The sequence below is a fragment of the Portunus trituberculatus genome, chromosome 43 (genome assembly GCF_017591435.1).
Source record: "Portunus trituberculatus isolate SZX2019 chromosome 43, ASM1759143v1, whole genome shotgun sequence".
Classification (NCBI taxonomy): Eukaryota; Metazoa; Arthropoda; class Malacostraca; order Decapoda; family Portunidae; genus Portunus; species Portunus trituberculatus.
This window is the reverse complement of record NC_059297.1, coordinates 2,961,911-2,988,482: the sequence shown is the minus strand read 5'-3', so window position 1 is coordinate 2,988,482 and position 26,572 is coordinate 2,961,911. Positions and strand designations below refer to the sequence as shown.

Here is a 26,572-nt window from a genome sequence, read left to right as displayed (position 1 = left end):
AAGGAAGAGGATTAGAAAGGTGGTAAAAGTTAAGAGACTGATAGATAGGATAAGGCAGATATAAAAGATAGATAGATATGATGAGAAGCTGGACAAGGAAGATGAGCAAATAGTGATGAAAAGACAAATAGACAGGAAAATAAACAACAGCAGCAACAGCAGGATGTATGTATTTAAATAGTTAAATATGTAGATGAGAGAGAGAGAGAGAGAGAGAGAGAGAGAGAGAGAGAGAGAGAGAGAGAGAGAGACACTAATTAGACAGAAAACAGATTCTGTATCACTTTGGCAACCTACAGTCTTACCACTGAGTTTACCAACTAGTAAAGTATTAAAGTGAGTACTGTATTATGAAACACAATATTGCATGATGAGTGCACCACAAAACCCAAGGATTAAGTAAGTAAAATCATAAATTTGAATAATATATATATACTAATAAAATTCTTTACAATTTGTACATGATTCACAACATTTAAATACATCTATTCACAGACAATGTGAAATATATGTATCTCTTCTTTTCATAAGGAATGTCCATATATGTACACAAGACAACTCACAAAAGTATGGATATTCAAACACACACACATACACTCACATCAGTTATCCTCCACAATCTTTTTATCATAACAGACATGGGAGGTGTAAATATCAAACATAAGAGAGATGGAGTTATCGTAAAGGACCCTGAATTTGGTAGGCAACAGATAGAAGTTCACCAACTGTGCTGGAGGCCACACAAGCCATTCCGCTGCGTAGAGCCGCCAGCTCTTGTGCCGCACATCAGAGACAAAGGTGCTCCAGTCACCACCCTGGAACAATCCCAGGGACAAGAAGAACACAGTGAGGCACACAGGAGAGAACAACAGCTGGTCCACCAGAAGCTTTTTTAACACTACCGCCAGTGAGCGTCCTGGCAGGCGACGGTCCAGCAGCACATACCTGATGGAGTGTTAGAGAGGCATATATGTTTTGTGCAATGTCTTAGTGCAATGTAGTATGTCTCTGTCTCCTTAACCTTGAACTTGTAATGATGTCAAATAATCTATGACTCATCTTCACAACAAAGTGTAAAAGCTTTCACAGTTTGTGATGAGTGCAAAATACTCTACCAACCACAGCTTCACCAAATATGAAATTTGCATAACCTCATAAATATAAATGTATCACACCACACCAAATATATGAAATCAGATAAATGTATCACAGATTTCATTATTTGGGGCAGAAAAGATTTGAATAGTTATAGGCAAAAATTATATATATTATTTGAACAGTTTTCGGCAAAAATTATACATATTATTATATATATTATTTGAACAGTTTTAGGCAAAATCATATATATATATATATATATATATATATATATATATATATATATATATATATATATATATATATATATATATATATTTTTTTTTTTTTTTTTTTTTTTTTACATTACAAGGGCACTGGCCAAGGGAAAACAAAGTGTTGGAAAAAAAAAAAATCCCGCTGGTTGCCAGGCCCTGTTAAGAGGAAAGTAGGAGAAAGAAAAAACAAAAAAATCTAAAAGGAGGGTCCAGTTAACGTAAGAGGTGTCTTGACACTCCTCTTTTGAAAGAGTTTAAGTCATAGGCAGGTGGAAATACAGACACAGGTAGAGAGTTCCAGAGTTTACCAGTGTAGGGAATGAAGGAGTGAAGATACTGGTTAACTCTTGCATTAGGAAGATGGACAGAATAGGGATGAGAAGAAGTAGAGAGTCTTGTGCAGCGAGGCCGCAGGAGGGGGAAGGCATGCAGTTAGCAAGTTCAGAAGAGCAGACAGCATGAAAACAGCGGTAGAAGACAGATAAAGATGCAACATTGCGGCGGTGACTTAAAGAATCAAGACAGTCAGTTAGAGGAGAAGAGTTGATAAGACGAAAAGCTTTAGATTCCACCTTGTTTAGTAAAGCTGTGTGTGGATCCCCCAGACATGAGAGCCATACTCCATACACGGGCGGATAAGGCCCTGTACAGAGCAAGCAGCTGGGAGGGAGAGAAAATGGACGAAGACGCCACAGGACACCTAACTTCTTGGAAGCTGATTTAGCAAGAGTAGAGATGTGAAATTTCCAGTTTAGATTTTTAGTGAAGGATAGACCGAGTGTGTTTAATGTAGAGGAGAGGGAAGTTGAGTGTTATTGAAGAAGAGAGGATAGTTGTCTGGAAGGTTATGTCGAGTAGATAGTTGTAGAAATATAAATATATATATATATATATATATATATATATATATATATATATATATATATATATATATATATATATATATATATATATATATATATATATATATATATATATATATATATATATATATATATATATATATATATATATATATATATATATATATATATATATATATATATTAAGTGCCAACAGTTATAACAACCATATATTTTAAAATGACTGACCTAGTCTCTCTCTCTCTCTCTCTCTCTCTCTCTCTCTCTCTCTAACCTCTGTCTCTTCCCCTTTCTCTTTTCTATAGCAACAGAGTAGAAGTACACAGATATCAACAAGTGATGTGGTGCTATAAAAGCTGAATGTGAAAATCTCTGATGGATTTTTATTATGTTTTGATCAATTGGTGTTTTGATTATGTACCACATGTATATGGTGACCAGCAAGTGCTCAATATATCAACAAAGATTGTTAAAACCACAATATAAAGTAAGTAAAGTAGTCTTTTACAAATTCATAAGCTTTATTTGTTAGGGACATACTTCTTCATTTGTGGAAAAGATTTCTCTCGTCTGGTCACAGAATCATACTAGAATCATACAACATTTCATTTTGGAACCAAAAAACTGCTATTGGCCTTTCCTATCATACTCGGATTCCTGGCTTTTCAATCTAAGATATTTCATTCTTATATGTAAGTCGACCCCCAATCTTTTTACTTAAATATTTGGGTTTTAGAACTCTACCGATATCAATACTCAAAGAAATACTGTTAGTAATTTCAAGATTAACAACATATTGCTCAGGACTGTATATATTTTCATTAATCTAAAGAATCTATTCTAACTAAGAAAGGCAATGAAATCCTGCTGCTATCTCTGGGCCAGTCAAAGTACACATAAACACACACTAACCAGTGATGACAGAGAGCACCCACTGTCACACCAGTGCAAGTCATGTGGCGTGTCCGAGCCCTGTCCCAAGAGTGCTGCTGCTGCTGGATGATGTTATGATGCTGCTGCAGGACATCTCCCACCCCTAGCAGGAAGAGAGGCAACAAGATGACATGTGAAGGTTGCACCAGGACTATTTACAATGAAATGCCTTATGATTAAGAATCAATTGTTCACTGTGAAATAGGTACATCTTTATAATTACATGTCTTTTAAATCAAATATCAAACTCTCTTGACAAGTAGTTATAACAAAACTTGCCAATTTACCTGATAATGTAAGTGAAATTGTAACATTTGTTGCAAAAAGATGTTTCTCAAATGCATACTTGATGACCCTTCGAGCTGGTGACTGAACAAATCTCTTGAACAAGTCAGCACCTCGCAGCATTACTAGCTGAAAGAATTGGTAAAATTATTCAGTGTCTGGAATCAGCCATTCTCTTTTTAGTCCAGTATTATATACCTATATATATATATATATATATATATATATATATATATATATATATATATATATATATATATATATACACCATGTCCATAGATTCCTAGCAGTTTTAGCTGATATTTCAAGACTGGCAAGAGTATGATATAAAATTAATTCTACACTACTTACATATTTAATGTAATTAAAAGTATTATCTATTTGTAAAAGCATACAAGATGATAATTTAAATATGGTGTAATCTTCTCATTAAGAAACCATACTACTTTCCACTACTTAATATATTGGCTTTCATGTGATCTTTTCCTTCCTTGATTATTCTTGGAGTCTGACTATCTGGTCACAGTCTTTTTTTTTCTGCAATTTATTTATTGCCACCTTTATCTGTAACAATCATTGATACAACAAGCTGATAATATAGTACTGTGAATGAAAAACTGCAGCACATTATGGCTAACAGTAATGAGAAACTTACTGCAAGTTTGCTAGGGAGTCAAACAGACATGATAATGAGATTATAAATAATGATAGGAATGATGATGAGAGATGTAGAAGCAGATTAAAGTTGAGGTAAAGAAGAAAACATAAGTGGAAAATGACAGTGAAAGGAAGACATGTCAACTCCTGTGGCAGAAGGCATGAAGGTGCCTGTTGATTCTTGCTACTCTTGTCCCTCCATCTAATGTGTGTAATTAGTGATAAGTGTGTGAATCCCACACCTAGAGAGTCGATCATAGGTAGAATTATTTGGTCTAAAGCGTGTATCAGTAGCAGACAGATACAGACACAGAGACAGAGGATCCGGTGGGCCTGAAAAGAGGAGTTAAGATGGATGGAATAACTTACAAGTAAGCAGAGTTTGAAGCATAATGCACTCTAAAAATCAATTATCTATCTTTTTTAAAGAAAACTAGGATGTTGAATTGATGTTCCATGTTTGGGATGATAGGTTTTGTGATGCATATAGTGCATGTACTGTACAAAGATTTACTGGTACTGTTCCATGGCCAGTAGAGTAATCCATAGATACATGGCACGATATTCTACAACCTTAATTTCATCTAACATGTAAGTATCGACCTCTGGAGACGTGGCTAAGGTATCTCCATATCATCGGCTCTAGCTGCTGCCCCGCTATGGTCCAGTGCAGGGCCTTAAAATAACCCTCCCTTGTGACGAATATTTCTCGCCAAGTTCCCTTCACACTGTTGTCTCCCAATAACCATAACCATATCCCATTTACCTTTACAAGTAGAGTCTTACCTTTCCTCCCTTCTGCATGTAGCCTCACGCATGGTTCCCACTGCTAAAGGAATTACCTAATAAAGCGGCATCGCGTCCTTGAAGTAAACAAACACTAAGAACCATCTCGACGTGTTTACAGCAATGATTTAGTAACCATTTTTATAAACATTGCATCAATGGAAACATTCATCTTTCTTTTATAAAAAAAAAAAAAAATATTTGTATCTTTTTAATTTACTTTAACTCTTTTTTAGTCATATCATTTATAGAATAAATACTAAAAATTATACTGAGATTAGTTATCCTCTACCCGGCTCAAAGACACCTTACGCAACGCAGTGACGCAATCTATAGGGAGTCTAATAAACCACGAATAGTCACAAAAATATCAAAATATACGCACGCATTTTTCTTCCAACTGCAAACAAGACTCATTATTGTATGATGAGGAAGAGCGAGACAGTAGAAAGAAACTATCATGCATTGACCTGACACTTAACAATCCGATAACACGTAAAAAAAGACTATAAGAGCACACAAATGGTAGGAAACTCTGTCCTGCCCCCGTCCCTAATGATATAGTTAACAAAGAGGAGGAAGAAAGGGTGTGGGAAAAAGAGGGGAGAGGAGGAAGGAGAGGAAGGATAGGAGAAAACAAAAGGAGGATTTGAGGGAGGAAGAGGGAGAAGCGGGTAAACTTGAAAATACCAAGATTTGCATTGAAAACCCAAATATCTTTGCAAACACTTAGATAACTTTTGAAACCCTTGAAACATCTTGTAAACTACCTTTCAAACTAAAACTGTAAACTAGAGAGAGAGAGAGAGAGAGAGAGAGAGAGAGAGAGAGTAAAACACTGATATATCCTTTTAAATCCAAAACACCCTGATAAGTAATACAAACACTATAATCATGTTACCACTAGAATCATGAAAACAATAATGAAAACTCGGAATTCTTTGCCGTAGAGTTAATGAAACACGAAACTTATTTTCCGTAGACTTTTTCGCCGCGCGGTCTTGGGGAGAGAGAGAGAGAGAGAGAGAGAGAGAGAGTGTGTGTGTGTGTGTGTGTGTGTGTGTGTGTGTAATTCACCTCGGTCGCCTGCTGGTCACCCAGCCAGTCTTCCCCATTACGGAGCGAGCTCAAAGCTCATAGACCGATCTTCGGGTAGGACTGAGACCACAACACACTCCACACACCGGGAAAGCGAGGCCACAACCCTTCGAGTTACATCCCGTACCTATTTACTGCTAGGTGAACAGAGGCCACATATTAAGAGGCTTGCCCATTTGCCTCGCCGCTCCGGGACTCGAACCCGGCCCTCTCGATTGTGAGTCGAGCGTGCTAACCACTACATACTGTGTGTGTGTGTGTGTGTGTGTGTGTGTGTGTGTGTGTGTGTGTGTGTGTGTGTGTGTGTGTGTGTGTGTACGGAAGTGTGCGAAAAAAAGTCACTGATGCGTCATGGAATTCACTGACACTGAATTGACATGGCATTAGTAAGTCACTGATGAATGTTAAATGTGCTTCTTTCAAAGAAAAAAAAAAAAAATACGTATATATATATATATATATATATATATATATATATATATATATATATATATATATATATATATATATATATATATATATATATATATATATATATATATATATATATATATATATATATATATATATATATATATATATATATATATATATATATATATATATATATATATCGTGCGATATACTAGAGTGAACGAAACAAATTGATATCAACGAGATGAGATATACAGGTTTTGACGATGAAATAAACAATTAAGGCCCGTTAACACATGTCTAGATGTAACACAATTTGCATGTCACTCTTTGCATCAGTAGTAGTAGCAGTGATGAGGTAGTGAGGCAGTGAGGGAGACGTACTGAATAGATCATAATGCCCATGGTACAGTACAATAACGAGAGATCAAAAAGTTATTGTACCATGATAATGCCTGCAGACAGAACACCGAATGCAACCGTCCCACCGTCTCTACTGGTAAATGAACATTTAACTGACTGTATTCTATTGCATGTATAAGTTACAGATTAATCAATAGACTGTCTCGCTCCTATGCTGTAAAACTTAGATGGTGCTTTGCAGAAACTTTGATGTTGGAATAATTTGGTCCAGTAAACACAAGGATGCCTTGAAGTGCAACGGCATAATGACATCACTAAATATATTGTATAGTAAAAAACACTTGTCTAGAGTACACAACCTAGTCTGACCTCCATTCCTCGTGAAAGAAATATCGAAAAACTGGAAACGGCAAAGCGTAATTGAATCCTATATCAGGAACCTAAGAGACAAAAAGAAAGGTAAAAGTTATAATGTTTTAACAGAACGCAGCACTAAGTACGGAAACAAAGGGACCCACCCTGCACCACGAACTGCTTCCATCAACCAATAAAATCATTAAAATCCATTCATTACTTTTGCAATCCCCAACACAAGGAATAAACTGACTGGAATAAACTGTGATGTACTTTCTTTTTTTCGATTGATATGCATTTTGCGTTCTAAAATTAAATAAATGAATAAATAAAGCCAGTGGAAATGTGGCACGGAGCAATTAAGCCTCTCTCTCTCTCTCTCTCTCTCTCTCTCTCTCTCTCTCTCTCTCTCTCTGCACAAATAATTCATCCATACCTGCAGAGGCTTGGATTTCACGTGAGATCATCTTATTGAGGAATAAATTTCGCCCACAAGGATTTGCGAGTCACGAATATCGACAGTCTTCACCATCACTACCTGCCTTCGCTGGACACACACCTGGCAGTACTGGGGCCACATTATACTGGTTCGCTGAATAACACACAGAGGACATTACGCTTATCGCTCATATGCATTATTATATTGTACCATCTTGTCTGTCACGTTACTCCTCCTACTGCGTGCTGCAGAAAACTCTATTTATATATCTGTGTATTCGTCTCTCTCTCTCTCTCTCTCTCTCTCTCTCTCTCTCTCTCTCTCTCTCTCTCTCTCTCTCTCTCTCTCTGAAGAACTGCGTTGTTGTCGTCTTTTCGAGTTTTATTTGGATTTATATTATGTAAGTTGTCGATACGGATAGCGCCGAACACCCACCCACCCACCCACCCACCCACACACACACACACACACACACACACACACACACACACACACACACACACACACACACACACACACACACACACACACACGCAAACCAACAACAGGAGCAATAATAATAAAACATGAGTGGGCCAATGTGTAGGTTACCAAGGTGAGGGTTCTCGAGAATCTCTCTCTCTCTCTCTCTCTCTCTCTCTCTCTCTCTCTCTCTCTCTCTCTACTTCAATTCACCAATTTTTATCAATTCGTGCCGGATAACTTCCACTTTTTCACATCCCCTCTCGATCTCTCCCTCCTCATTATTTCTATTCTTATTTTTCTTTCTGTCACGCAGCAGGTAGTAGCGGCGGCGCAAGGCAGTGAGTGGAGGGCCGGAGACTGCTACAGGGCTCAGTGTGTGTGGCGGCAGTGGCTGGATTTGTCACGTCACCGGCTACGATGAGCGAAGGTGTGGAGACGGGCGAGCCACATTGATTGGGGGCCGTGTTGTGGTTACCGCTATGGCCCAGGTGAGTGTCGAGTTGACTATTTACAGCGCTTCACAGGACTAGAAGCAACGCTCGAGATCTTTATAAGCATATACAAGAAAGAAGGGGGATTAAAGAGAATGGATTTTGCGATTTCTACGCAGTACAATGTTTGAAAGTTCCTGTAGATCGAAGAACGATGTTAAGGAGATATATGCTTAAAAGCAGTGAAAAGGTTAGAATGAAATCTAGAAAGTAATTAATGAATGAATAAAAAAAAAGGTTCTTATCTTAAAAAGGCTCCGTTAGACATAAATACTCTCGTAACATTAGTAACACCCAAAGACGATAGTGCTAACTCCTTCAGTACTGGAACTCATTTTTCTATTTCTTTTGGTTATAATTAGACAATTTTATTATAAGAAAGGGTCTATGAAGTTAAAAACATTAGTAACCATACTCTTCACTGTTTTAATCCCCACAAAAGTTTCTGAAGCTGAATAAAATCACCATATAGTAAATAAATATTAAAACGTGTCATGATACTGAAGAGATGAAGTAAACCGTATAAAAGTCATTACGTTCCCGTGAACACATAAGTGCCTCTTGGACCATTAGAATCCAAGAGATCTCGCACCATAGAAACTTATTCTGAAATACTTCTGCCCGCACCTCGGCTCTCTCTCTCTCTCTCTCTCTCTCTCTCTCAACAACAATAATAATGATAATAATAATAATAATAATAATAATAATAATAATAATAATAATAATAATAATAAATAATAATAATGATAATAATAATAATAATGATAATAATAATAATGATAATAATAATAATAATAATAATAATAATAATAATAATAATAATAATAATAATGATAATAATAATAATAATAATAGTAGTAACAACAACAACAACAACAATAATAATTCCGCCAATTACGGGCCGTCATTCCCAGCCACCCGGCAGGCTGACTCACCAAAGCAGTATATAAGCTGCCGTTTTCCGTTGAAACTTTTGAAACTTTTTTGCCTGCCTGATCCGGCCTCTTAAGGATCGCCCTCCCAGAGAAGGCGACGAAGTCCTTCTCACCGTTCGAGAGGGAATTAAGGGACCAGAGGCGTGGGACGTGGCGCCAGTCAGCACGACGCCTTCCCCTCCTACGACCAGGCACCGCACACCACGGAAGGAACCAGGCGAGGAGGATATACAGGCAAAAATTTATGCCTGTATATTCACAGCAAAGGCCTTAGCAGGCAAGGATCATCGCCGGCTTCAGGGGCTGATTCCTCTCCTTCTGTAGCATAACGGCCTGCCCGCAGTGCACATCCCTCTACGCGCCTTGACTACGAACACCGGCGCCAACACAAGACTGTCTCGTCGAGGTCATCCCGGAAATACGGGGAAGACGGTAGATGAAACCGTGGCTGCTCTAATCACCAACAAGAAGAAGCAGCGCCAGCGGAAGACGAGCCCGACGAGCCCAAGAACCGGGAGGAGACGGAGACGCAGGACGACGTGGCGGGAGGAGAAGAAGAAGAAGACGACGAAGAAACCGAAGATGAAGACGACGAAGATGACGATGAGGAAGATGAGTAATGTTACGTTCACCGGTTAAACGGGTAAGATTGGCATCGGGGAGCCGGTGAACAATAACAATTGGCGACCGTGACAGGATAATTGTTCAGTGTTCCATTTTTCCAGTGACTTTTTTTCTGTGATTACATTATTATTTTTTTTTTTTTTTTTTTTTGTGTGTGTTTCTGTGGTGTTGTGACTTTGATGTGTTTTTTTCTGTGACTTACTCTGCGTGTGGTTTAAATTTACCTTTGTGCGATCAAGTAGCTCCTTTTGGGTTAAAAGTGCTTCGTGACTTTCATTGGTATCGCATAGCAGTGGTAGAGCAGGAAACCAGGTAGAAAGGCGTGTTCACCGATAGCACTTATCTCTATTTTTTGCACATAGGCAGGTGTGTAATAAGTGTTATCCAAGTGTTGGGATCATCATATGTTCATGCGAACCCTCAATCCCCTCACTTCGCGGATCATTTTTCTCGCTAGTTAGAATCGGCCATTTTAACTAGTCTCTCAGACTAATCCGCCTCCTTATCAATAACAAGTCTCAGTACAATTCGCTCCTCACTCTCAAGTCTCGTAACTAGAGTAATCCGGATCCCTCTTAATGCCGTAATTCTCTAGTTTACCCCTCATTAGTGATTGTACTCATAAGTGTTTACTTAAGTATAATCTAGGTAATTTCAAGGTTGCCTTTATTATCACTCTGCCAAGTTCCTCACTTAAGTAATTCGCTTATCATTTTTTTTTTGTTGTTGTTTAACATCTATTTAATATGGCTTCCGCTCAGTTTAACGTTGAAGATTTTTGTGCTGACCCTTCTCTGGAACAACTTAAAGATGCTAATATAAAGAAGGACCAATGGAAAGCCATCGCTAAACATTTTGATGTTCCCATCACGTCTCAGATGACTAAAGAGGTCATTAAGAATGTAGTTGTTGAACATCTAGTGCAAGAAGGTCAGTTGCTAGGAAATGCCATAGAAGAGTTAACTCCCATGTCAGCCTCTACGAGGACTATAATACACAGTCCCCAGGAAGAACAGGATAAGAGTAGGATAAGTCAGTGGGAAATTGAGAAGCTTAAACTAGAATACCGGATGCATGAAAAACAAATGCAACTACAGGCAGAAAAAGAAGCGAAAGAAATGCAACTACAGGAAAAACAAATGCAACTACAGGCAGAAAAAGAAGAGAGAGAACTACAGGAAAAAAAGAAGAGAGAGAATTTCAGTTACAACTTAAAAGGCAGGAGAAAGAGTTAGAAATTCAGGAGTTAGCCCTACGAAATGACGCTAAGTTTAGAGGGGAAGAAATAGATATAAAGAAAAAGTTAGCAAGCTTTAATCCCGCTACAGCTGCTCCGCTAGTTCCCCCTTTTGATGAATCTGATGTTGACGGGTCATTTCGCGCTTTTGAGAGCATTGCTAATAGGAATAAATGGCCCAAGGATCAGTGGGTGTCTCTCCTTGTCCCTAAGCTAGTAGGAAAAGCTTATAGGGTATACAACGGCCTTAGTGATGAGGCAGAATATGAAGAGATCAAAGGAAACATTCTAGACACCTACTCTATCACTTCTGATGGATACAGACAACAGTTACGAAAGTATGTAAAACCAGACTCTCACACCTATGTTGACAATTTAAGAAATGGTTAGCCGCTCTTAACATTACCACCTTTTCGGAGTTGCTCAATCTAATGGTCCTGGAAGAATGGAAGAACAAGTTACCCTTTAATATTCTGAGGCATGTGGAAGAACGGGGAGAGAGTGATCTTATGTCTGCCGCTAAAGTGGCTGATGCGTTTGCTTTGTTGATGGGATCCCTGGGTAGTAGAGGTCGTGGTTCACTATCTAATGTTAGGTCCTCCTTTGGGGAAGGTTTTGGGGGCGCGGGTGGTAAGCCGACCGGATTCTCGCCAAATGCATATAATTCCCCTGGTGTACATACTGTAAGAAACCAGGTCACACGATCCAGAAATGTAGACACCCAAATTGCAAGGCCTCTCAACGTCAACTTTCTTTTGTGGCCCCTAAACCTAACACATTTGAGAACAAGAAACCAGTGGCCCTAGCTAACCCTGTCAACTCTCCTCTAGAACTTTATGACTCGTACATGTATCAAGGTAAAGTGTCCCTGACTGATGGTAAAGACAAGGCAATAAATGTCAAGGTTCTGCGTGATACAGGTGCTGCCCAATCCATCTTAAGGGAAGATGTCATCCCTAACATCAAACAGGCTTTCACTGGGAGAAGGTGATCCTTACAGGTCTCGAATCACAGCTCTCCTATCCCTTGGCTAATATTAGCTTACAGTGCCCGTTCATTTCAGGAGAGGTTGAGGTAGCCATTAAACCTGGTGAACTGCCAGTACCGGGGTACATCTTGTACTGGGTAATGATCTTGCGGGTAACTTGGCTGTTCCAAACTTAATTGTTCTTGATTCTCCCTTAACAGAAAGTCCCACTAAGACCCTGGACGAAACATCCCCTCACTTCTTCCCAGTGTGTGCAGTCACCAGGTCTCAGTCCAAGTCCCCTGCCCTTTCACCACCTCCTCCACCAATGATTGCCTCTACTGACAACTTGTACAATAACATCATTTCAAAGGAGAATTTGATTAATGCTCAGGAACAGGATCTCACTTTGGCTAAGATCAGACATGTTGCCAGTGAGACAAAGGATATGTCTAAATTGCCTTGTTTTTATTATCAGGAAGGAGTCCTGATGCGTGCCTACAGACCTCCTGAACTGAAACAACTAGACACCTGGTCAGAAACACATCAAGTTGTCATCCCTTGTCTGTAAGACCAGCCATTATAGAACTAGCTCATGATGGATTGTCAGGTCATCTAGGCATCCAAAAACCTACAAGAAGGCTCTTCAACATTTTTTTGGCCAGGAATGAAAAAGGATGTGTCACACTATGTAAAAACATGTCACATATGTCAAATTGTGGGTAAGCCTAACGAACGCCTTGTGCCAGCTCCTCTGACGCCTATTCCAGTTCAGACGGAGCCCTTCGAAAAGATCATTCTAGACTGCGTAGGGCCCTTACCCAAAACCAAACGAGGGAATCAGTATTTGTTAACCCTCATGGATCCCACTACCAGGTACCCTGAAGCATTCCCTCTTAAGAACATCACATCAAAGACCATTGTAAAACATCTAATACATTTTTTCACCTCGGTAGGAATTCCAAAACAAATTCAGTCTGACAAGGGTAGCAATTTCACTAGCAATTTTTTCCAACAGATAGTGAATGAGCTAAACATCGACCATGTAACCTCCTCGGCTTACCACCCCAATCCCAAGGCTGTCTGGAGCGGTTTCACCAAACATTAAAATCCATGATGAAGAAGTATTGCTTGGAGCATCAAGGAGACTGGGATGAAAGTATCTCTTTCCTTCTCTTCGCTTTAAGAGAATCTCCTCAAGATTCTTTAGGTTACTCCCTTTTGAATTACTCTATGGTAGACAGATCAGGGGGCCTCTCAAAATATTAAAGGATCAATGGTTTACTCAAAATACTCCTTCAAGCCCCAGTGTGTCTGACTACATCAGTAACCTTAAGAATAAAATCAGTGAAGTCAGATCTTTTGCTAAATCAAACTTCCTCAAATCTCAAACTAAAATGCAACAAAATTCTCTTCCCAAATCTGTCATGAGAAGTTTCAAACCAGGAGACAAGGTTTTACTTTTTCTCCCCACTCCAGGCAATGCTCTTCACAGTAAGTTCATGGGACCTTATGTTGTGGCTCAAAAACTAAGTCCATTAAACTATGTGGTCCACACTCCTGACCGTCGTAAGGATTCCCAACTAGTTCATATTAATCTAATGAAACCTTACCACTCCAGAGAACCAGAGGACGACTTGTCTCGCACTGTACCTGTATGTCTGGTAGGGAAGGAGTCTGGTCCTGTGCCCCCGAGGAAGAGTCCGACATCGAATTCCTCTTCTCGTCACCTAAAGGACGCCCCTCAAACAGCCAAATCATGTCCAACCTTGATGAGGTGTTTCTTTCCTTAACACCTTCACAACAGTCTGATCTTAAAAAGTTATTGCTAGACTTTTCAGAAATCACAGGTGACCTTCCAGGACTTTGTACTACTATCCAACATGATATAACATTAATATCTAATGACATCAAGCCTATAAGACAACCAGCCTATCGCATTTCACCCATTAAAAGAGACTTGATGAAAAAAGAGGTAGACTATCTGCTCTGTCATCACCTTGCAGAACCTAGTATATCCCCCTGGGCTTCTCCCTGCCTGTTAACATCTAAGCCAGATGGTAGTAGTCGATTTTGCACCGACTACAGGAAATTAAATAAAGTGACGGTGCCAGACTCCTACCCATTGCCCTTGATAGAGGACCTTATAGATAGTATAGGAGTAGCCAAATTTGTAACCACTATAGACTTGCTTAAAGGTTACTACCAGATTCCCCTCTCGGACGAGGCCCGAATAATATCCGCCTTCATCACCCCCTTCGGGCTATACCAATACACAGTGATGCCCTTCAGCATCACTTGCTAGACAGTGGATCCATGTGTTTCCGTTCAGATCAGATTAATATTAAGTATGCTGTGGTTTGTGAACGACATTTTACTTCAGCCCAGATTGAACGAAATCTGAAGTACGAGCTTTTGAATCTGCCAGTTCCACGAACTGTGAGAAATTTAAAACAGGATGCAATTCCTGATCAGAATCTGCCATCACGAGGACACAGATGCCAGGGAATCGGCCATCCACCAGCATTTAAAGGTAAAAAACTGTGTATTTTGTAAGTGGTGGTGGTGTTTGTAGTAAATAAGTGGTGGTAGTGGTAATATTAGGTTCTAGTAAAGTAAGTGGTGGTGGTTCTAGTCTAATACATCTTGGTTCTAGTGAAGAATGTGGTATGGTAGTGGTTCTAGTAAAGTAAGTGGTATGTGCTATGCATGTGAAACGATCACAGTAGATGCTGGTGAAGCTAATACTAAGTTGGAGGTGCAAAAATATTGTAAGTATGTGGTGGTACATATGGTAGAGGTGGTGGCATATCCCCATATTTTCTTGCAAATCACTAAGAATCGTAAAATACAGTTAGTGGCATTATATCTACTAAACTTAGTAACCAAGATGCTAAAAAACAACAACTCAAATAAAAGAAATATGCGGAACACCTATATTCCTCAATTAAAATCTGTCCTAGTTGGTTGACATGCTGACGTCACGATTCTGGGTTTTAAAAGCCTCCCGCGCTACGTCAATGATTTCAAGACTGAAGTGCGTTCACCTCTTAGTCTAATACGTCTTGAGCACACCAGCGAAGAAGTGAAGTTAAGCGTCACTGGGTCTGACTCGGGCCTGGACGGGTGACCGCTCGGCCCAGAGTAGTCAAACTACGCTGGGCCCGACTCGAAACTGGACCATCTTTTTTTTTTCTTTTTTATTTATATTTATGTACTTGTAATCAAAGCAGCAGGCTGGACCGCCCAGCAACTTTGCTCTTTTTCTGTGTTTCTATATTTCTATGTTTTTGTATCTTGTTCTGTACCACCCCTTGTTTTCATCTCCCCCCTCTTTTCTCAATAAACTTTGTAAACTTTGTAAACTTGCCTGTGACACATGAGATGAGATGCAGCTTAAGGAAAGATGCAATAAAGAAGAAGAGAGAAGAAGAGAAAAATAGAGGAACATGCTCACAAACCACCAAAACGAACGCCAACCCAATCAACATCACTCCAGCCTCACTAATCACCAGGGAAGAACACTTGAAAATTTATTCCTGCGTGATCAATGCGCATCTCATGAACGTCTCAGATCCAGGATGCTACGAAAAGGAGCTTAATACTCTACTAGCAGACAACAACCTACCGCCAATCAAAGTCTCCAAAACCCCTAACTCTTCCAAACTTCTTGCCATGATGTAGAAAAACATGCAGGGAGAGATACGGGAGAAGCATCAGCATCTGCAGACAACACTTACCAGCAAGAAACAACCAACAACAACACAAAGCAACAACAAGAAACAGCCAGAAAGAAGAAAGTAAAAGGAATGAAAAAACTGGACAGTGAAGAAATCGACCTAGAAATCTATACCAAAGAGAGCAAAGGATGGCCAGAAAACATCACACTCGGTCAACTCATTAAAGGCATAGAGGAAGGAAACTACAAATTCACATATAGAGAAACAACTTTAGAATCACACGAAGTCCTTGGCCTAATGAAGAAAGGAGACAATCTTGGGAGAATGCCTTAAAGTTATTCATGATAGCATATTTAGGAAAATTAGAAGTGGGCAAACACACGAAAGGTCACCTCCATCAAGACAAAGATAACAAAGGACCTACAGTAAAACACACTCACAACCACACAACCAAACACACACAAACAACATGGTCCTACACCAACTAAAAATAATACATCATAATGTACAACATTGGCAAAATAGAAGAACATCACTTTCGAATACATCCAAAATCATAGACCCAGAAATTATATTAATGAACAGTCACTGCCTTGACGAAAACACACCAATTAAAATACCAGGCTATAACACACACACACACACACAAAGAACAGCCTAAAAAATCATGCCGATGGTACAGCCATAGCAATAAGAAAGAACATGCAATACAAACTACTAGATGATTTTTTATCAGACTTACTTGCCATTGAAATAGCAACTACAACTGGAAAAATCATAATTTCAACCTCTACCAACCACCGTCAAGAGATTATTTACCAACCCCTGACTTTACCAAACTATTCAGACGCAACTGTCCAGTATATATGATCGCTGACCTGAACGCAACGTTAATAAATTCACGCCTCTTCACCTCGGAGCCAGAAAAACTATTCCTTTCATAATTAACAACCAAGCAATAGAATTAAAAAAAACTCTGCAAAGTGTCTGGGTCAAACCATTACCTCCACTGGTTATAACAAACACATACAAGAACGAAAGAATATAGCAACTGCAGCGCTATAAAAACTATATAAACTTTGAATTTTAGTTAAAACATTAATCTTGCCCATACTAGACTATCCACCTATCCCAACACACACGATGAGTAAGCACCAGAAAAGTAAATTACAAAAAGTACAAAATAAAGCACTGAGATTTGCCACCAACCAGAAACACCCCTACACTATGACAACAGAACAAATCCACATGCACACCAAAACAACACCACTAAACTTACGCCTACACGACAGAGCTAAGACAATATGGGAGAGAATAGAAGAACTAGAAATACCAGCTTACCAAACCCTAAAAGACAAACTAAACCAAATCAACAAGTACCACCGAGATTACCCAAGCAGTCTGATAGCATGTAACACTATACCAACACCAATCTACTAACAGCCCAACCGACACAACACATAATTACTTTGATACACTTACCTGGGCATGTATGTCCACTAAAACACTCCATGCAGGAACATCTGAAAAAAAAGGAATAATGGCAATCAAGCACACTACTTACCAAGGATTTACACTTGCTTTACACGGATAAATGACTGGGCTCCTCTCTGCCCGCTCCGCGCCCTGAGTCGGCGGTGGGCTGGTGAGAGAGGGCCAAGTGCCAGCTCCACCCAAGAGTTCACCGCCGAGGGGCTATTCCCACTGGAAGGGACTGCATGCCTCCAGCAGCGGAGTTAAGGATGGGGGGTTGCACCTCGCCCTGAGTCGCTGGCACCCGGGGACCGCACCTTAGGGGGGGGGGTGATGAGTTGAGTGGTATCAGCGAGGGAGTAGAGGTGGTGATTCTGCCTGTCACCACCTACGGTGCAACAGGGAGACCCAGCCTAAGCCGTGCCAAGAAATAAAGCCAACACACAGAAAACTACACGCTACACTTGCAAACATACAAGATACACATCAGAACCTACCTTAAATATCTTGCCTGATATGAAAAGGGAAATTCAATGCAAACAAACTTGCCTGCGAGAACTTGGCCAGTCTGGACCGCTGACTACTTTTTACAGATAGTTTTGATCAGCAAAAAAAGATAAATAAATAAACAAATAAATAAATAATAATAATAATAAAAAAAGGAAAGGGAAAAAAGGAAAAGAGAAGAAAAAAAAGAAAAAATTGAATCTTAATTATGTAAATATGTTACTGAGTTTAAATATTTAACCTCCTAGGCAGGGTAACAATGCCTAAAAACACTGTGAACAACTTTACAAGGAAGTGGGGCTACCTTTAACATCAAAAACATCTAACAAAAAAAGCAAGGTGGTCAGCCCACCACCTTTACCCCTTCTACTGTCTTTCACTAATTTCTAGCTATTTTCTTCTTACTGACTCTTCATGTTCTTCACCCTTCTTTTCTATATAAATTGAATTGCCTGTGACACACGACACGACAAGACGCCGACGGCTATATACTACTGCCCGCGGACCATGCACCTCTGTCATGGCCCCAGCTAGACGTTCGAACCACGACGAAACCACTCGTCTGGCAGACCACCTCCCCGGACGAGTAAAATGGTACAACATCAAGGCGGGCTATGGCTTCATTGAGAACCAGAACTCTTGGAGGCGAAGATCCTCGCTTGCGTGTTCACTACTAAGGCCATTGCAGGAGTAGATCACCGTCACCTGCAAAGCCTTATCCCTCTATTGCTGAAACACAACGGTCTCCCTGCCATCCATGTACCGCTACTGGCACTCGCCCCACCCAGGCGTCAGACGCAAACACCATAGCGTCGCTCTCAGCCCGGGAACACACAAACCAGCGCGCGAGCAGAGGAAGTAGTGGAAGTGGAAGAGGAAGAGGACGATTGCCAGAACAACAACAACAACAACAGTCCAGCAGAGAGAGGAAAACATGCAGGAACAGTCCCGAAGGAAGGGAAGCCCAGGGCCAAGGAGGAGTCGTATGACGATGTGGCGGGTGAAGACGAAGATGAAGACGATGAGGATGAGGACGAAGAAGACAACGAGGACGAGGAAGTGGACGTCCTGGGAAGGGGAAGCGAAGTAATAATAATAATAATAATAATAATAATAATAATAATAATAATAATAATAATGATAATATCACACACACACACACCTTGAAACAGGAGAAAAATGTGTACTGAGCTATGATCATAGTAGCTACATTTGTTTTTAATCTACATCCGAAAGTTGATGAGTAGCATCAATCAGCAACACGTGTACAGCATCATGAAGCAATAAATTTGAATAAGTTCGTCTCGAGCACAGCAGTTATGGCTGGTGCTCAGACAATTCAGTGTTCAGTTTATTGCGATGCACAGTACGTTCCCTGTATACTGTAGCGCAAGTGGAAAAAATTACATTCACGAACACACACACACACACACACACACACACACACACACAATATGGGCAGTCTTCCTAATAATCAACACAGCGGCAGCGGGAGGCAGCGCAGAGTGACGCCAGCAAGGCGGCAGGAAGGGTGTCACTTCATACATAATACGTTACATTATCATCGATGTGAGCCCTGCGTCCGATAACGGATGCCAGTCACCAGTCATGTGCAAGTAATGTGACACAATTGTTGAACATCGGGGACCGCATTCTCAAATATTTTTATTATCACTAACAGGCTCTCGGTACATAGTCTAGTGAAAATTATTAATGGCTTCAAAGGTGTCTTCAATATTGTCACAAAGAGTTAATAAGAATTATACTGCATTAACGAGAAAAAAAATAAAAAAAAAAAATATATATATATATATATATATATATATATATATATATATATATATATATATATATATATATATATATATATATATATATATATATATATATATAGCAAGCAGGTTCAACACATCTGTAGTCTTCGGAAATGTTTCTAATCTGAGCTAAAAACATTGAGAAATTGATTAACACCGAAGTAAAGACACAAACATTTAGGTTTTACTGGCTGCTGATAATTACGTATGCGTGTTGTGATAATCCATTCTCATCAGAGTTCGTACGTACATAATGAGATAACTCAGTTAAGGATATAAAGGGCCATTGTCGTAGGATTAATGTATAAAAGTGGCATGAACATTATGCTCGTGATATTGATTACAGATATTTATTGCTCTTTCAGCTCTACCCACACTCCAGCAAACCTTGAATACCACCATGACTACTGCTTCTCACCTCCCCCTTCCACACTGTCCCGCAACACCACCGCCAGTGTTATCATGATTACTCTCCCATTGAACGCAATTACCTTCATCATTAGTACATTACCACCCACTTCTACTACTACTACTGCTACTACTACTACTACTACTACCACTACTACTACTACTTTTGCAGCTATTGCACTAATCCCTAATTGTCTTCTCTCACCAGGACTTCCTCACTTCGTCTCAGAGTCGTCCCGCCACTATCAGGACCATGGTAACCCCAACTGGTGAGTGACACCTACCACCACCACCACCACTACTACTACTACTACTACTACTACTACTGTTGGTGCTGATGCTATTGTTGCTATTGCTGCTATTGTTGTTGGTGCTAGTCATGTTATTGTTGTTGTTGTTGCTACCATGCTAATATAGTCATTGTTGCTGCTACTTATATCAACAGCAGTAGCATCTTCATCATCATTATTGTCATCATCATCATCATTATCATCATCACCACCATCATCATCACCAGCAGCAATAACAGTAACAACAACTATTACTACTTGAACAATATTCAAAACAGCAACATGAAAGAACAACAACGATAGTGATAAGCAGCAGCCACTACGTACTACTACTACTACTACTACTATTGTCATCCTTACCAACCCAATATTTAAGCAATGTTATAACGCAGAATACAAGAGCACATTTTTATGACACGTCTTCGTATAACACATCTGCATCAGTCCTCATTTGTCACCTTACTTACCATTTCGTTGCCACCACCGCCAGCTACCCTATGCTTTGTTTATTATTTAATTTATGCCAATGACAGTAACATTCCAGTGGCGTCTCCGATATTGACTATTGGGCTGGCGGGGTGGTGTCAGTTATGAGGAAGAAGAGAACCAAGCATTCGTGGGTGTGACTTAGTGTACATAGCAATCGATATGTTATACGTACCAGCTTCAACGGTATTAATGTTTACGAACCTGGATATTGCAGGAATTTTTTTACCTATTATGAATGCTGTTGGAACATTCTTTGGTTGAGCTACGCGTTTAACAAAAAAAAAAAAAAAGAAATGTAGTAGTAGTAGTAATAGCAGTAAAAGAAGAAGAAGAAGAAGAAGAAATAAATAAATGTTGGAGCAGTAGCATTGATAGTAGTAATAATAGTAGTGGTGGTAGTAAGTGTATGCAGCAAACTGGATCACTTCTAGGTAGCTGCTCGCTGGTGGACGCTCACCCAAGCCATGCATAAACCATAAAGGTCAATTATACTTTCTCCCAGTGTCTTCCCAAAGTGGTCATCTGGTTGCATGCACTTACTCACCCCACCTAAAAAGAGTATCATGAGCCTTATGAGCTATGAGCACATGTGAAGCGTACTTCATGCATAGATGGACAAATCCTCTGTACAAATTGGGGATTGGAGGGGGTGGTAATGGGAAGTACTGAGAAAACCTGGCAGAGATAACTCAGAATGCCCAACTTCATAAAAGCTTATCTAGAGGTGAGATGTGAATTTTTCAGTTTAGGATGTTTTTTGTAGAAGAGGGAGACAATTGAGTGCCACTGAAGAAGAGTGGACCTGCAAGGTTGTGCCAAATGAGCTCCTGAGACACTGAACAAAGCTAGATATGCTCTACCCAAATCAGAAATTTTAGAAATCAGAAATCAGGGATTTTGTTGCTTTCTTGTATGAGCTGTTTTGTTCCTTACTTAATGGAGAAACATAATCGATGTCAAATATTCCTGTGATTTCATAAAAAAAAATGGGGCATAGATGATAATATCTAACTTCTCATCAGAGCTGGGTGCGATCTTATTTTTTTTTAGGTGACTTCGACTTTTCGAATTCTGCTGGTGCGAATGCGGCTTTGCCATCCTACGCACCACCCATGTGACTTGCGACTTTTCCCCGATGCGATTCAGTTTAATTATTATAAAGTAAACATTAGCTCCTTAACAGAAATTTTTTTTTTTTTTATGTCAGAGAAACACAGCTACTATTATTTTTACTATTTGTTTTTTTACAGTTCCAACAACCTAAACTAATATCCTCCTCCATGTCAGTTCACTCACTCGTCACTTAATCACTTTACCTGAGCCTCACTCCAAGCTACTCTTTTTTTCTTTTGCGTTTGCCCGTAATATCTGATATGAGAAAAATCATAAATGCACTGAAGAATAGTAATCAACTTAAATCAAGGGGAAAACGAGAAACCGACAAAACGTGTGAGGGGCGGAAGCGCGCGTGTATCCTTCCTCTCTAGAAAATCACGGTCTGTCAGTGTCTTAGCTGTCGTGACTCGTGAGGGATGAGGAAGCCATCGTACAGTTCCGTAAGTCCATGTTATCACGGGAAAAAAAAGTTCCAGGGGAAGATAAACAAAGAAAAGTGACAATAAGTTTAAAAAGTCAGCTCACCGTATAAGGTGGTAGACAAAGATTAAAATGCCACCAAGGCGCTCTTGCCTCTTGCACTAGACATTGCGGCGCAGCACCGAGGGCTGACAGATGCAGATTGAGATGGAAAAAAAAAAATAAATAAATAAATAAAACTTCTAGCAGAAAAAATAGTTTCCTTCGAGATTTTGTAAGATCACAGGATGGCTTAAAACAGCTGCCGTAACTTTAATAAAAAAATTAAATAAATAAATAATCTTTGTTCCAGATCAAAATCGCGGAAAATTGGCGATGTGACTTTGCTCATTGCGACTTTAAAATTCATGGTGAGGTAAAGTCGCAAAGTCGAAACTCGGTGCCACAACGGCGAGCTCTGCTTTTCATTCATGTGTATATTTCAGGAAGCTAAAAATCATGATCACCACTTGAAGTTTTCCCTGTGGTTTTTATTTTCACATGCATTGGTAGCTACATCTTTCATTCTTATTACTTTTCCCATTTCACATGTAATTTTACATCAGATAAGATAATGCAGTTTAATCACTAATCCACTAATCCAATGGGTGAAAATCTGGTTGTATAACTTCAATAAGTAGTGTTTCACAATGCATACAAGAACAATTTCTTAGTTTCTGCATTGCAATATGTTTATAATATTCATTGCTATGAAATGGACTGACTGATATCTTATCTCATCATGCCAGAAGTTGCATCACACACTGCTGATGTTCAGCAAGTCAAGGTGAAAAACATCTCCAAGCAGCGGTCTGGTGCAGGGGATACAACACAGATGCAGGTCCTCAACTTTCATCCAGTTCTGGGACAAGTCAAGTCCTATAGCAGAGCAGAGGCCACCCCCTCCCTTGCACCCCAGAGCTTTGAGGAACAGTACTGGATGCTGCCTGGGGCAATCTTCACTGATCTCTAAATCTAGCAATGTTTCCCACTTCTACCAGGCATCATGCCACAAACAATTACAACTTGAGTTTCAAGTTTTTTTTATAAACAATAATTTTACCTAAGTTCTGACTTAATTTTTTTTTTTTTTTCTTTTGTCTATAGCTACATGTAATGACAATGTTGTTACTCTTTGATTCACATCAGATAGAAAATATGTGAAGTTGTTAGAATTTCAGTTTCATTATAATTGAGTGATCATTCACTTATGTGTCAGTACTTCACAGTTTAGATACAATGACTAGACCATGTTACCTTATGTGAAACATTGCAAGTTAGTCATGGTCAAAGACAGCACAGTATGTATAACTACCAGCCACAGTGTGCTTGAAGTCCAACATTAGTTATCTGAAAACTATGTCTGGTTGCTTCATGGATCAATTTGACAAATAAAATCATTAGTCAGAAATGACCACAAAATTTTGAATCTCACTTATAGTACAGTTCATTTGCACAGTAAGGAAGGTGCACAGGCTAGCTGTAAGGAATTAATAATGAGAAATATTTGTAAATCCAATATATGTAAATAAGAACACATGAAACACTGTTGCACACTACCTAAGCACCTTTCTTACCTTATAGAAATGTGGTGTTTTAATCACAATTTCTAAATGTTGTTGTTATATGTAATTAATGTAATCATGAAGTGTCTTTGGTGTATACATACATCAATGAACGCAAACCTTGTAGCATCCTCATTGTGTTCCACAGGTGTGCTAGATCCATGTATGATAGTACAAGAACATTAAAAAGTACTTCACACACACTTTCATAAATAGTACTATTCAGTTTTCAATATTAGTATAACAATTTTTCAAGTGTTACTGTTGTTGGTACTTTTGATAAGTGCAACATACAAGTGTGAATACATCAGATGATTTGTTGAATTCTAACTTCAAATGGGGGGCAGAAAATGAGACAGACTGTTGTTCTGATTTGCTCTCATAGAGGGGATGGGTCTTTTGTTAAGGGACAGTCTATTGAATTAAATGAATTAGGGATTTCTTAGTCATAGCATGACTAGCACATGGCTTAATCAGCCATTGGGGTGTTGGATATATGTCTTCATTAACATGTTCTGGAACCATTGCCTGCCTTTGTTCTTTGCTGGATGGCTTTTTAACCATCTCATTATGTTATGGCTCTCTTTTGAGTAAAAATGGAGGCAAAATATGTTTTAAGTTACATTGTCTTCATTATAGTTTTGTGGTTGTAGATAAAAACAGTACTCTCTTGAATAACATATTAAACGGTAAAGGATGTCATCTTTTCTATGGGAATACATACCATATACCTAACCTGTCAAATAATGTATGCCTTTGTGTGCACCATGCCTGTAATGTTTAATATAAAATGCATTTCTTTGGTCTCTCCAAACATCAACATAGTAAAAAAAAAAGAACATTTCAAAAGAAAGAAAAAATAATAAATCATAGTAAACACAGACCATACATGTGAATATAAGTGAAGAATTCTTCATCAATCAATAAAAGATACACAAATCAATATCAGTGCTTCATTTCCCAGTCAATTCCATTTACTTTTCTTCCTCTGGTCATTCTGTGATATTATGAAAAATACCTTACTAACTGCAGCAACATGTCTGTCATTTATGTACTTAAGTTCCCAGATAGCATGGCCTAATGCCATGTTTACACAGGTGGACAATGTGGAACATGTAAGCATCATTACCAAATTACCTTCCACTCTTGCTAGATGTTTTTTGACCATGTGGCTCATCACTATCTGGAGGGATTGTGGGCTCAGGCAGTTTGCCGTTTGCTGGACACTCACTGTCCAATAATGTAGAGGCAGCCAGGAACTATTACTTCTGGTAACACTGTTAAAAAGTGGAAAAAACATGCACAATAGGCAGAGTTTGGCTGTGGACACAGTATTGTGGTTGTGCACAACTCCTGAGAATTACTATCTGGCATTTCTTATAAAATTCCCATTCATCCTAGATGGTGAAGGTTACCCTAGCACATATTTCTTATAACCTCCGAGATCCAACCAAAATTTTTACTAAACACAACTTCCATGTTAGTTACAAATTTCATTCTGGCTACATGATGGCCAAACAACACCCTGCAATCCTGATACATACTCAAGTTAGTAAAATAAGGTCTTCCTTTCTCAAGCCATCAACTGTATACACAAACAAGTCTATGTGCATGAAGGATGTAGTGCTCTCACACTGCAATCTTTTCTTTTATAGCTAAATATGTCTAATTGGGCCAGAAAGTAATTATAAAGTACCTACATGAGTGGTGTGATTCAATGTTAGGTGTTATGAGTTGAGAGAGAGAGAGAGAGAGAGAGAGAGAGAGAGAGAGAGAGAGAGAGAGAGAGAGAGAGAGAGAGAGAGAGAGAGAGAGAGAGAGAGAGAGAGAGAGAGAGAGAGAGAGAGAGAGAGAGAGAGAGAGAGAGAGAGAGAGAGAGAGAGAGAGAGAAATTACATGTGAAAAGTGTGTAAGTGAAGAGTATAATGGTTGTGGCCATCAAGTGTTTCACACTGCTATAATAATTCTTGACCACAAATACATACTGTTATAAAATACATGCATATTGGCAAGAAAAGTTCATGTAGACCATCCATAGTCACAATACACAATGCCACACTACCATGCACTCAACTTTTTTTTTTTTTTTTTATGTTAAGCCCTATAGCACCTGTAGGCACACTTGAAGAGTGTATGGGAAGCACTGTTCAGCTTCCGCGCCCATTAGTGGCGCAGGCAATTTTATTTATAGTGGTACTCAAATTAGGGCCCATATCACCCCTGAAGCTCATCTTGGGTGTAACTACCTAGAACCTGGGTATCATGGTGACATGTAGGTAACTTTAAACCACTCAATAAATTTCAAAGTGTTTTAAGACTATACGTGGTGGGATTCGAACCTACGTATGGACGTCTGCCCGATCCCACACTCACCACCTTATCCACTATGCTACCGCCTCCTTATAAGCTGCCTGTCTGTTGTCCCTTCTCATGCCATGACAGTGACACAAATATGACTGAAGTTCCTCACACAAAATTCTGCCCAAGTAGGATCAAAATTCAATG

The 26,572-nt window shown here is 39.3% G+C and overlaps 2 protein-coding genes across 4 annotated transcripts; one reads left to right on the top strand and one right to left on the bottom strand.

Annotated features, from left to right (window-relative positions):
- Positions 1-412: 412 nt before the first annotated feature.
- LOC123517915 (mpv17-like protein 2) lies at positions 413-5,026 on the bottom strand. 2 transcript variants are annotated; one of them, XM_045278377.1, is made up of 4 exons: positions 4,880-5,026; positions 3,439-3,565; positions 3,131-3,254; positions 413-945 (listed from the first exon to the last, which is right to left on the bottom strand). In XM_045278377.1, exons 1-4 carry the CDS (start codon positions 4,895-4,897, stop codon positions 603-605), a joined length of 612 nt encoding a protein of 203 aa, XP_045134312.1. In that variant the 5' UTR covers positions 4,898-5,026; the 3' UTR covers positions 413-602. The 2 variants fall into 2 exon arrangements, with proteins under 2 accessions (XP_045134312.1, XP_045134313.1); XM_045278378.1 differs by having other exon boundaries at positions 3,439-3,561; positions 4,880-4,948.
- Positions 5,027-8,369: 3,343 nt separating this feature from the next.
- Positions 8,370-23,488, top strand: LOC123518279. 2 transcript variants are annotated; one of them, XM_045279012.1, is made up of 3 exons: positions 8,370-8,500; positions 20,357-20,417; positions 23,252-23,488. In XM_045279012.1, exons 1-3 carry the CDS (start codon positions 8,492-8,494, stop codon positions 23,473-23,475), a joined length of 294 nt encoding a protein of 97 aa, XP_045134947.1. In that variant the 5' UTR covers positions 8,370-8,491; the 3' UTR covers positions 23,476-23,488. The 2 variants fall into 2 exon arrangements, with proteins under 2 accessions (XP_045134947.1, XP_045134946.1); XM_045279011.1 differs by lacking the exon at positions 8,370-8,500 and adding an exon at positions 19,419-19,542.
- The last annotated feature ends 3,084 nt before the right edge of the window (positions 23,489-26,572 follow it).

What these genes read in the sequence shown, in the direction of transcription:
- LOC123518279 (XM_045279011.1), top strand. Translation starts at nt 19,519, where the DNA reads ATGCCAGTCACCAGTCATGTGCAA. An exon ending in CAGTCACCAGTCATGTGCAA is followed by an intron (nt 19,543 to 20,356) that starts GTAATGTGACAC and finishes TTCTCTCACCAG; the next exon opens with GACTTCCTCACTTCGTCTCA. An exon ending in GACCATGGTAACCCCAACTG is followed by an intron (nt 20,418 to 23,251) that starts GTGAGTGACACC and finishes TCATCATGCCAG; the next exon opens with AAGTTGCATCACACACTGCT.
- LOC123517915 (XM_045278377.1), bottom strand. An exon ending in AATTTCACTTACATTATCAG is followed by an intron (nt 3,255 to 3,438) that starts GTAAATTGGCAA and finishes TCTTCCTGCTAG; the next exon opens with GGGTGGGAGATGTCCTGCAG. An exon ending in GGTGCTCTCTGTCATCACTG is followed by an intron (nt 946 to 3,130) that starts GTTAGTGTGTGT and finishes ACACTCCATCAG; the next exon opens with GTATGTGCTGCTGGACCGTC.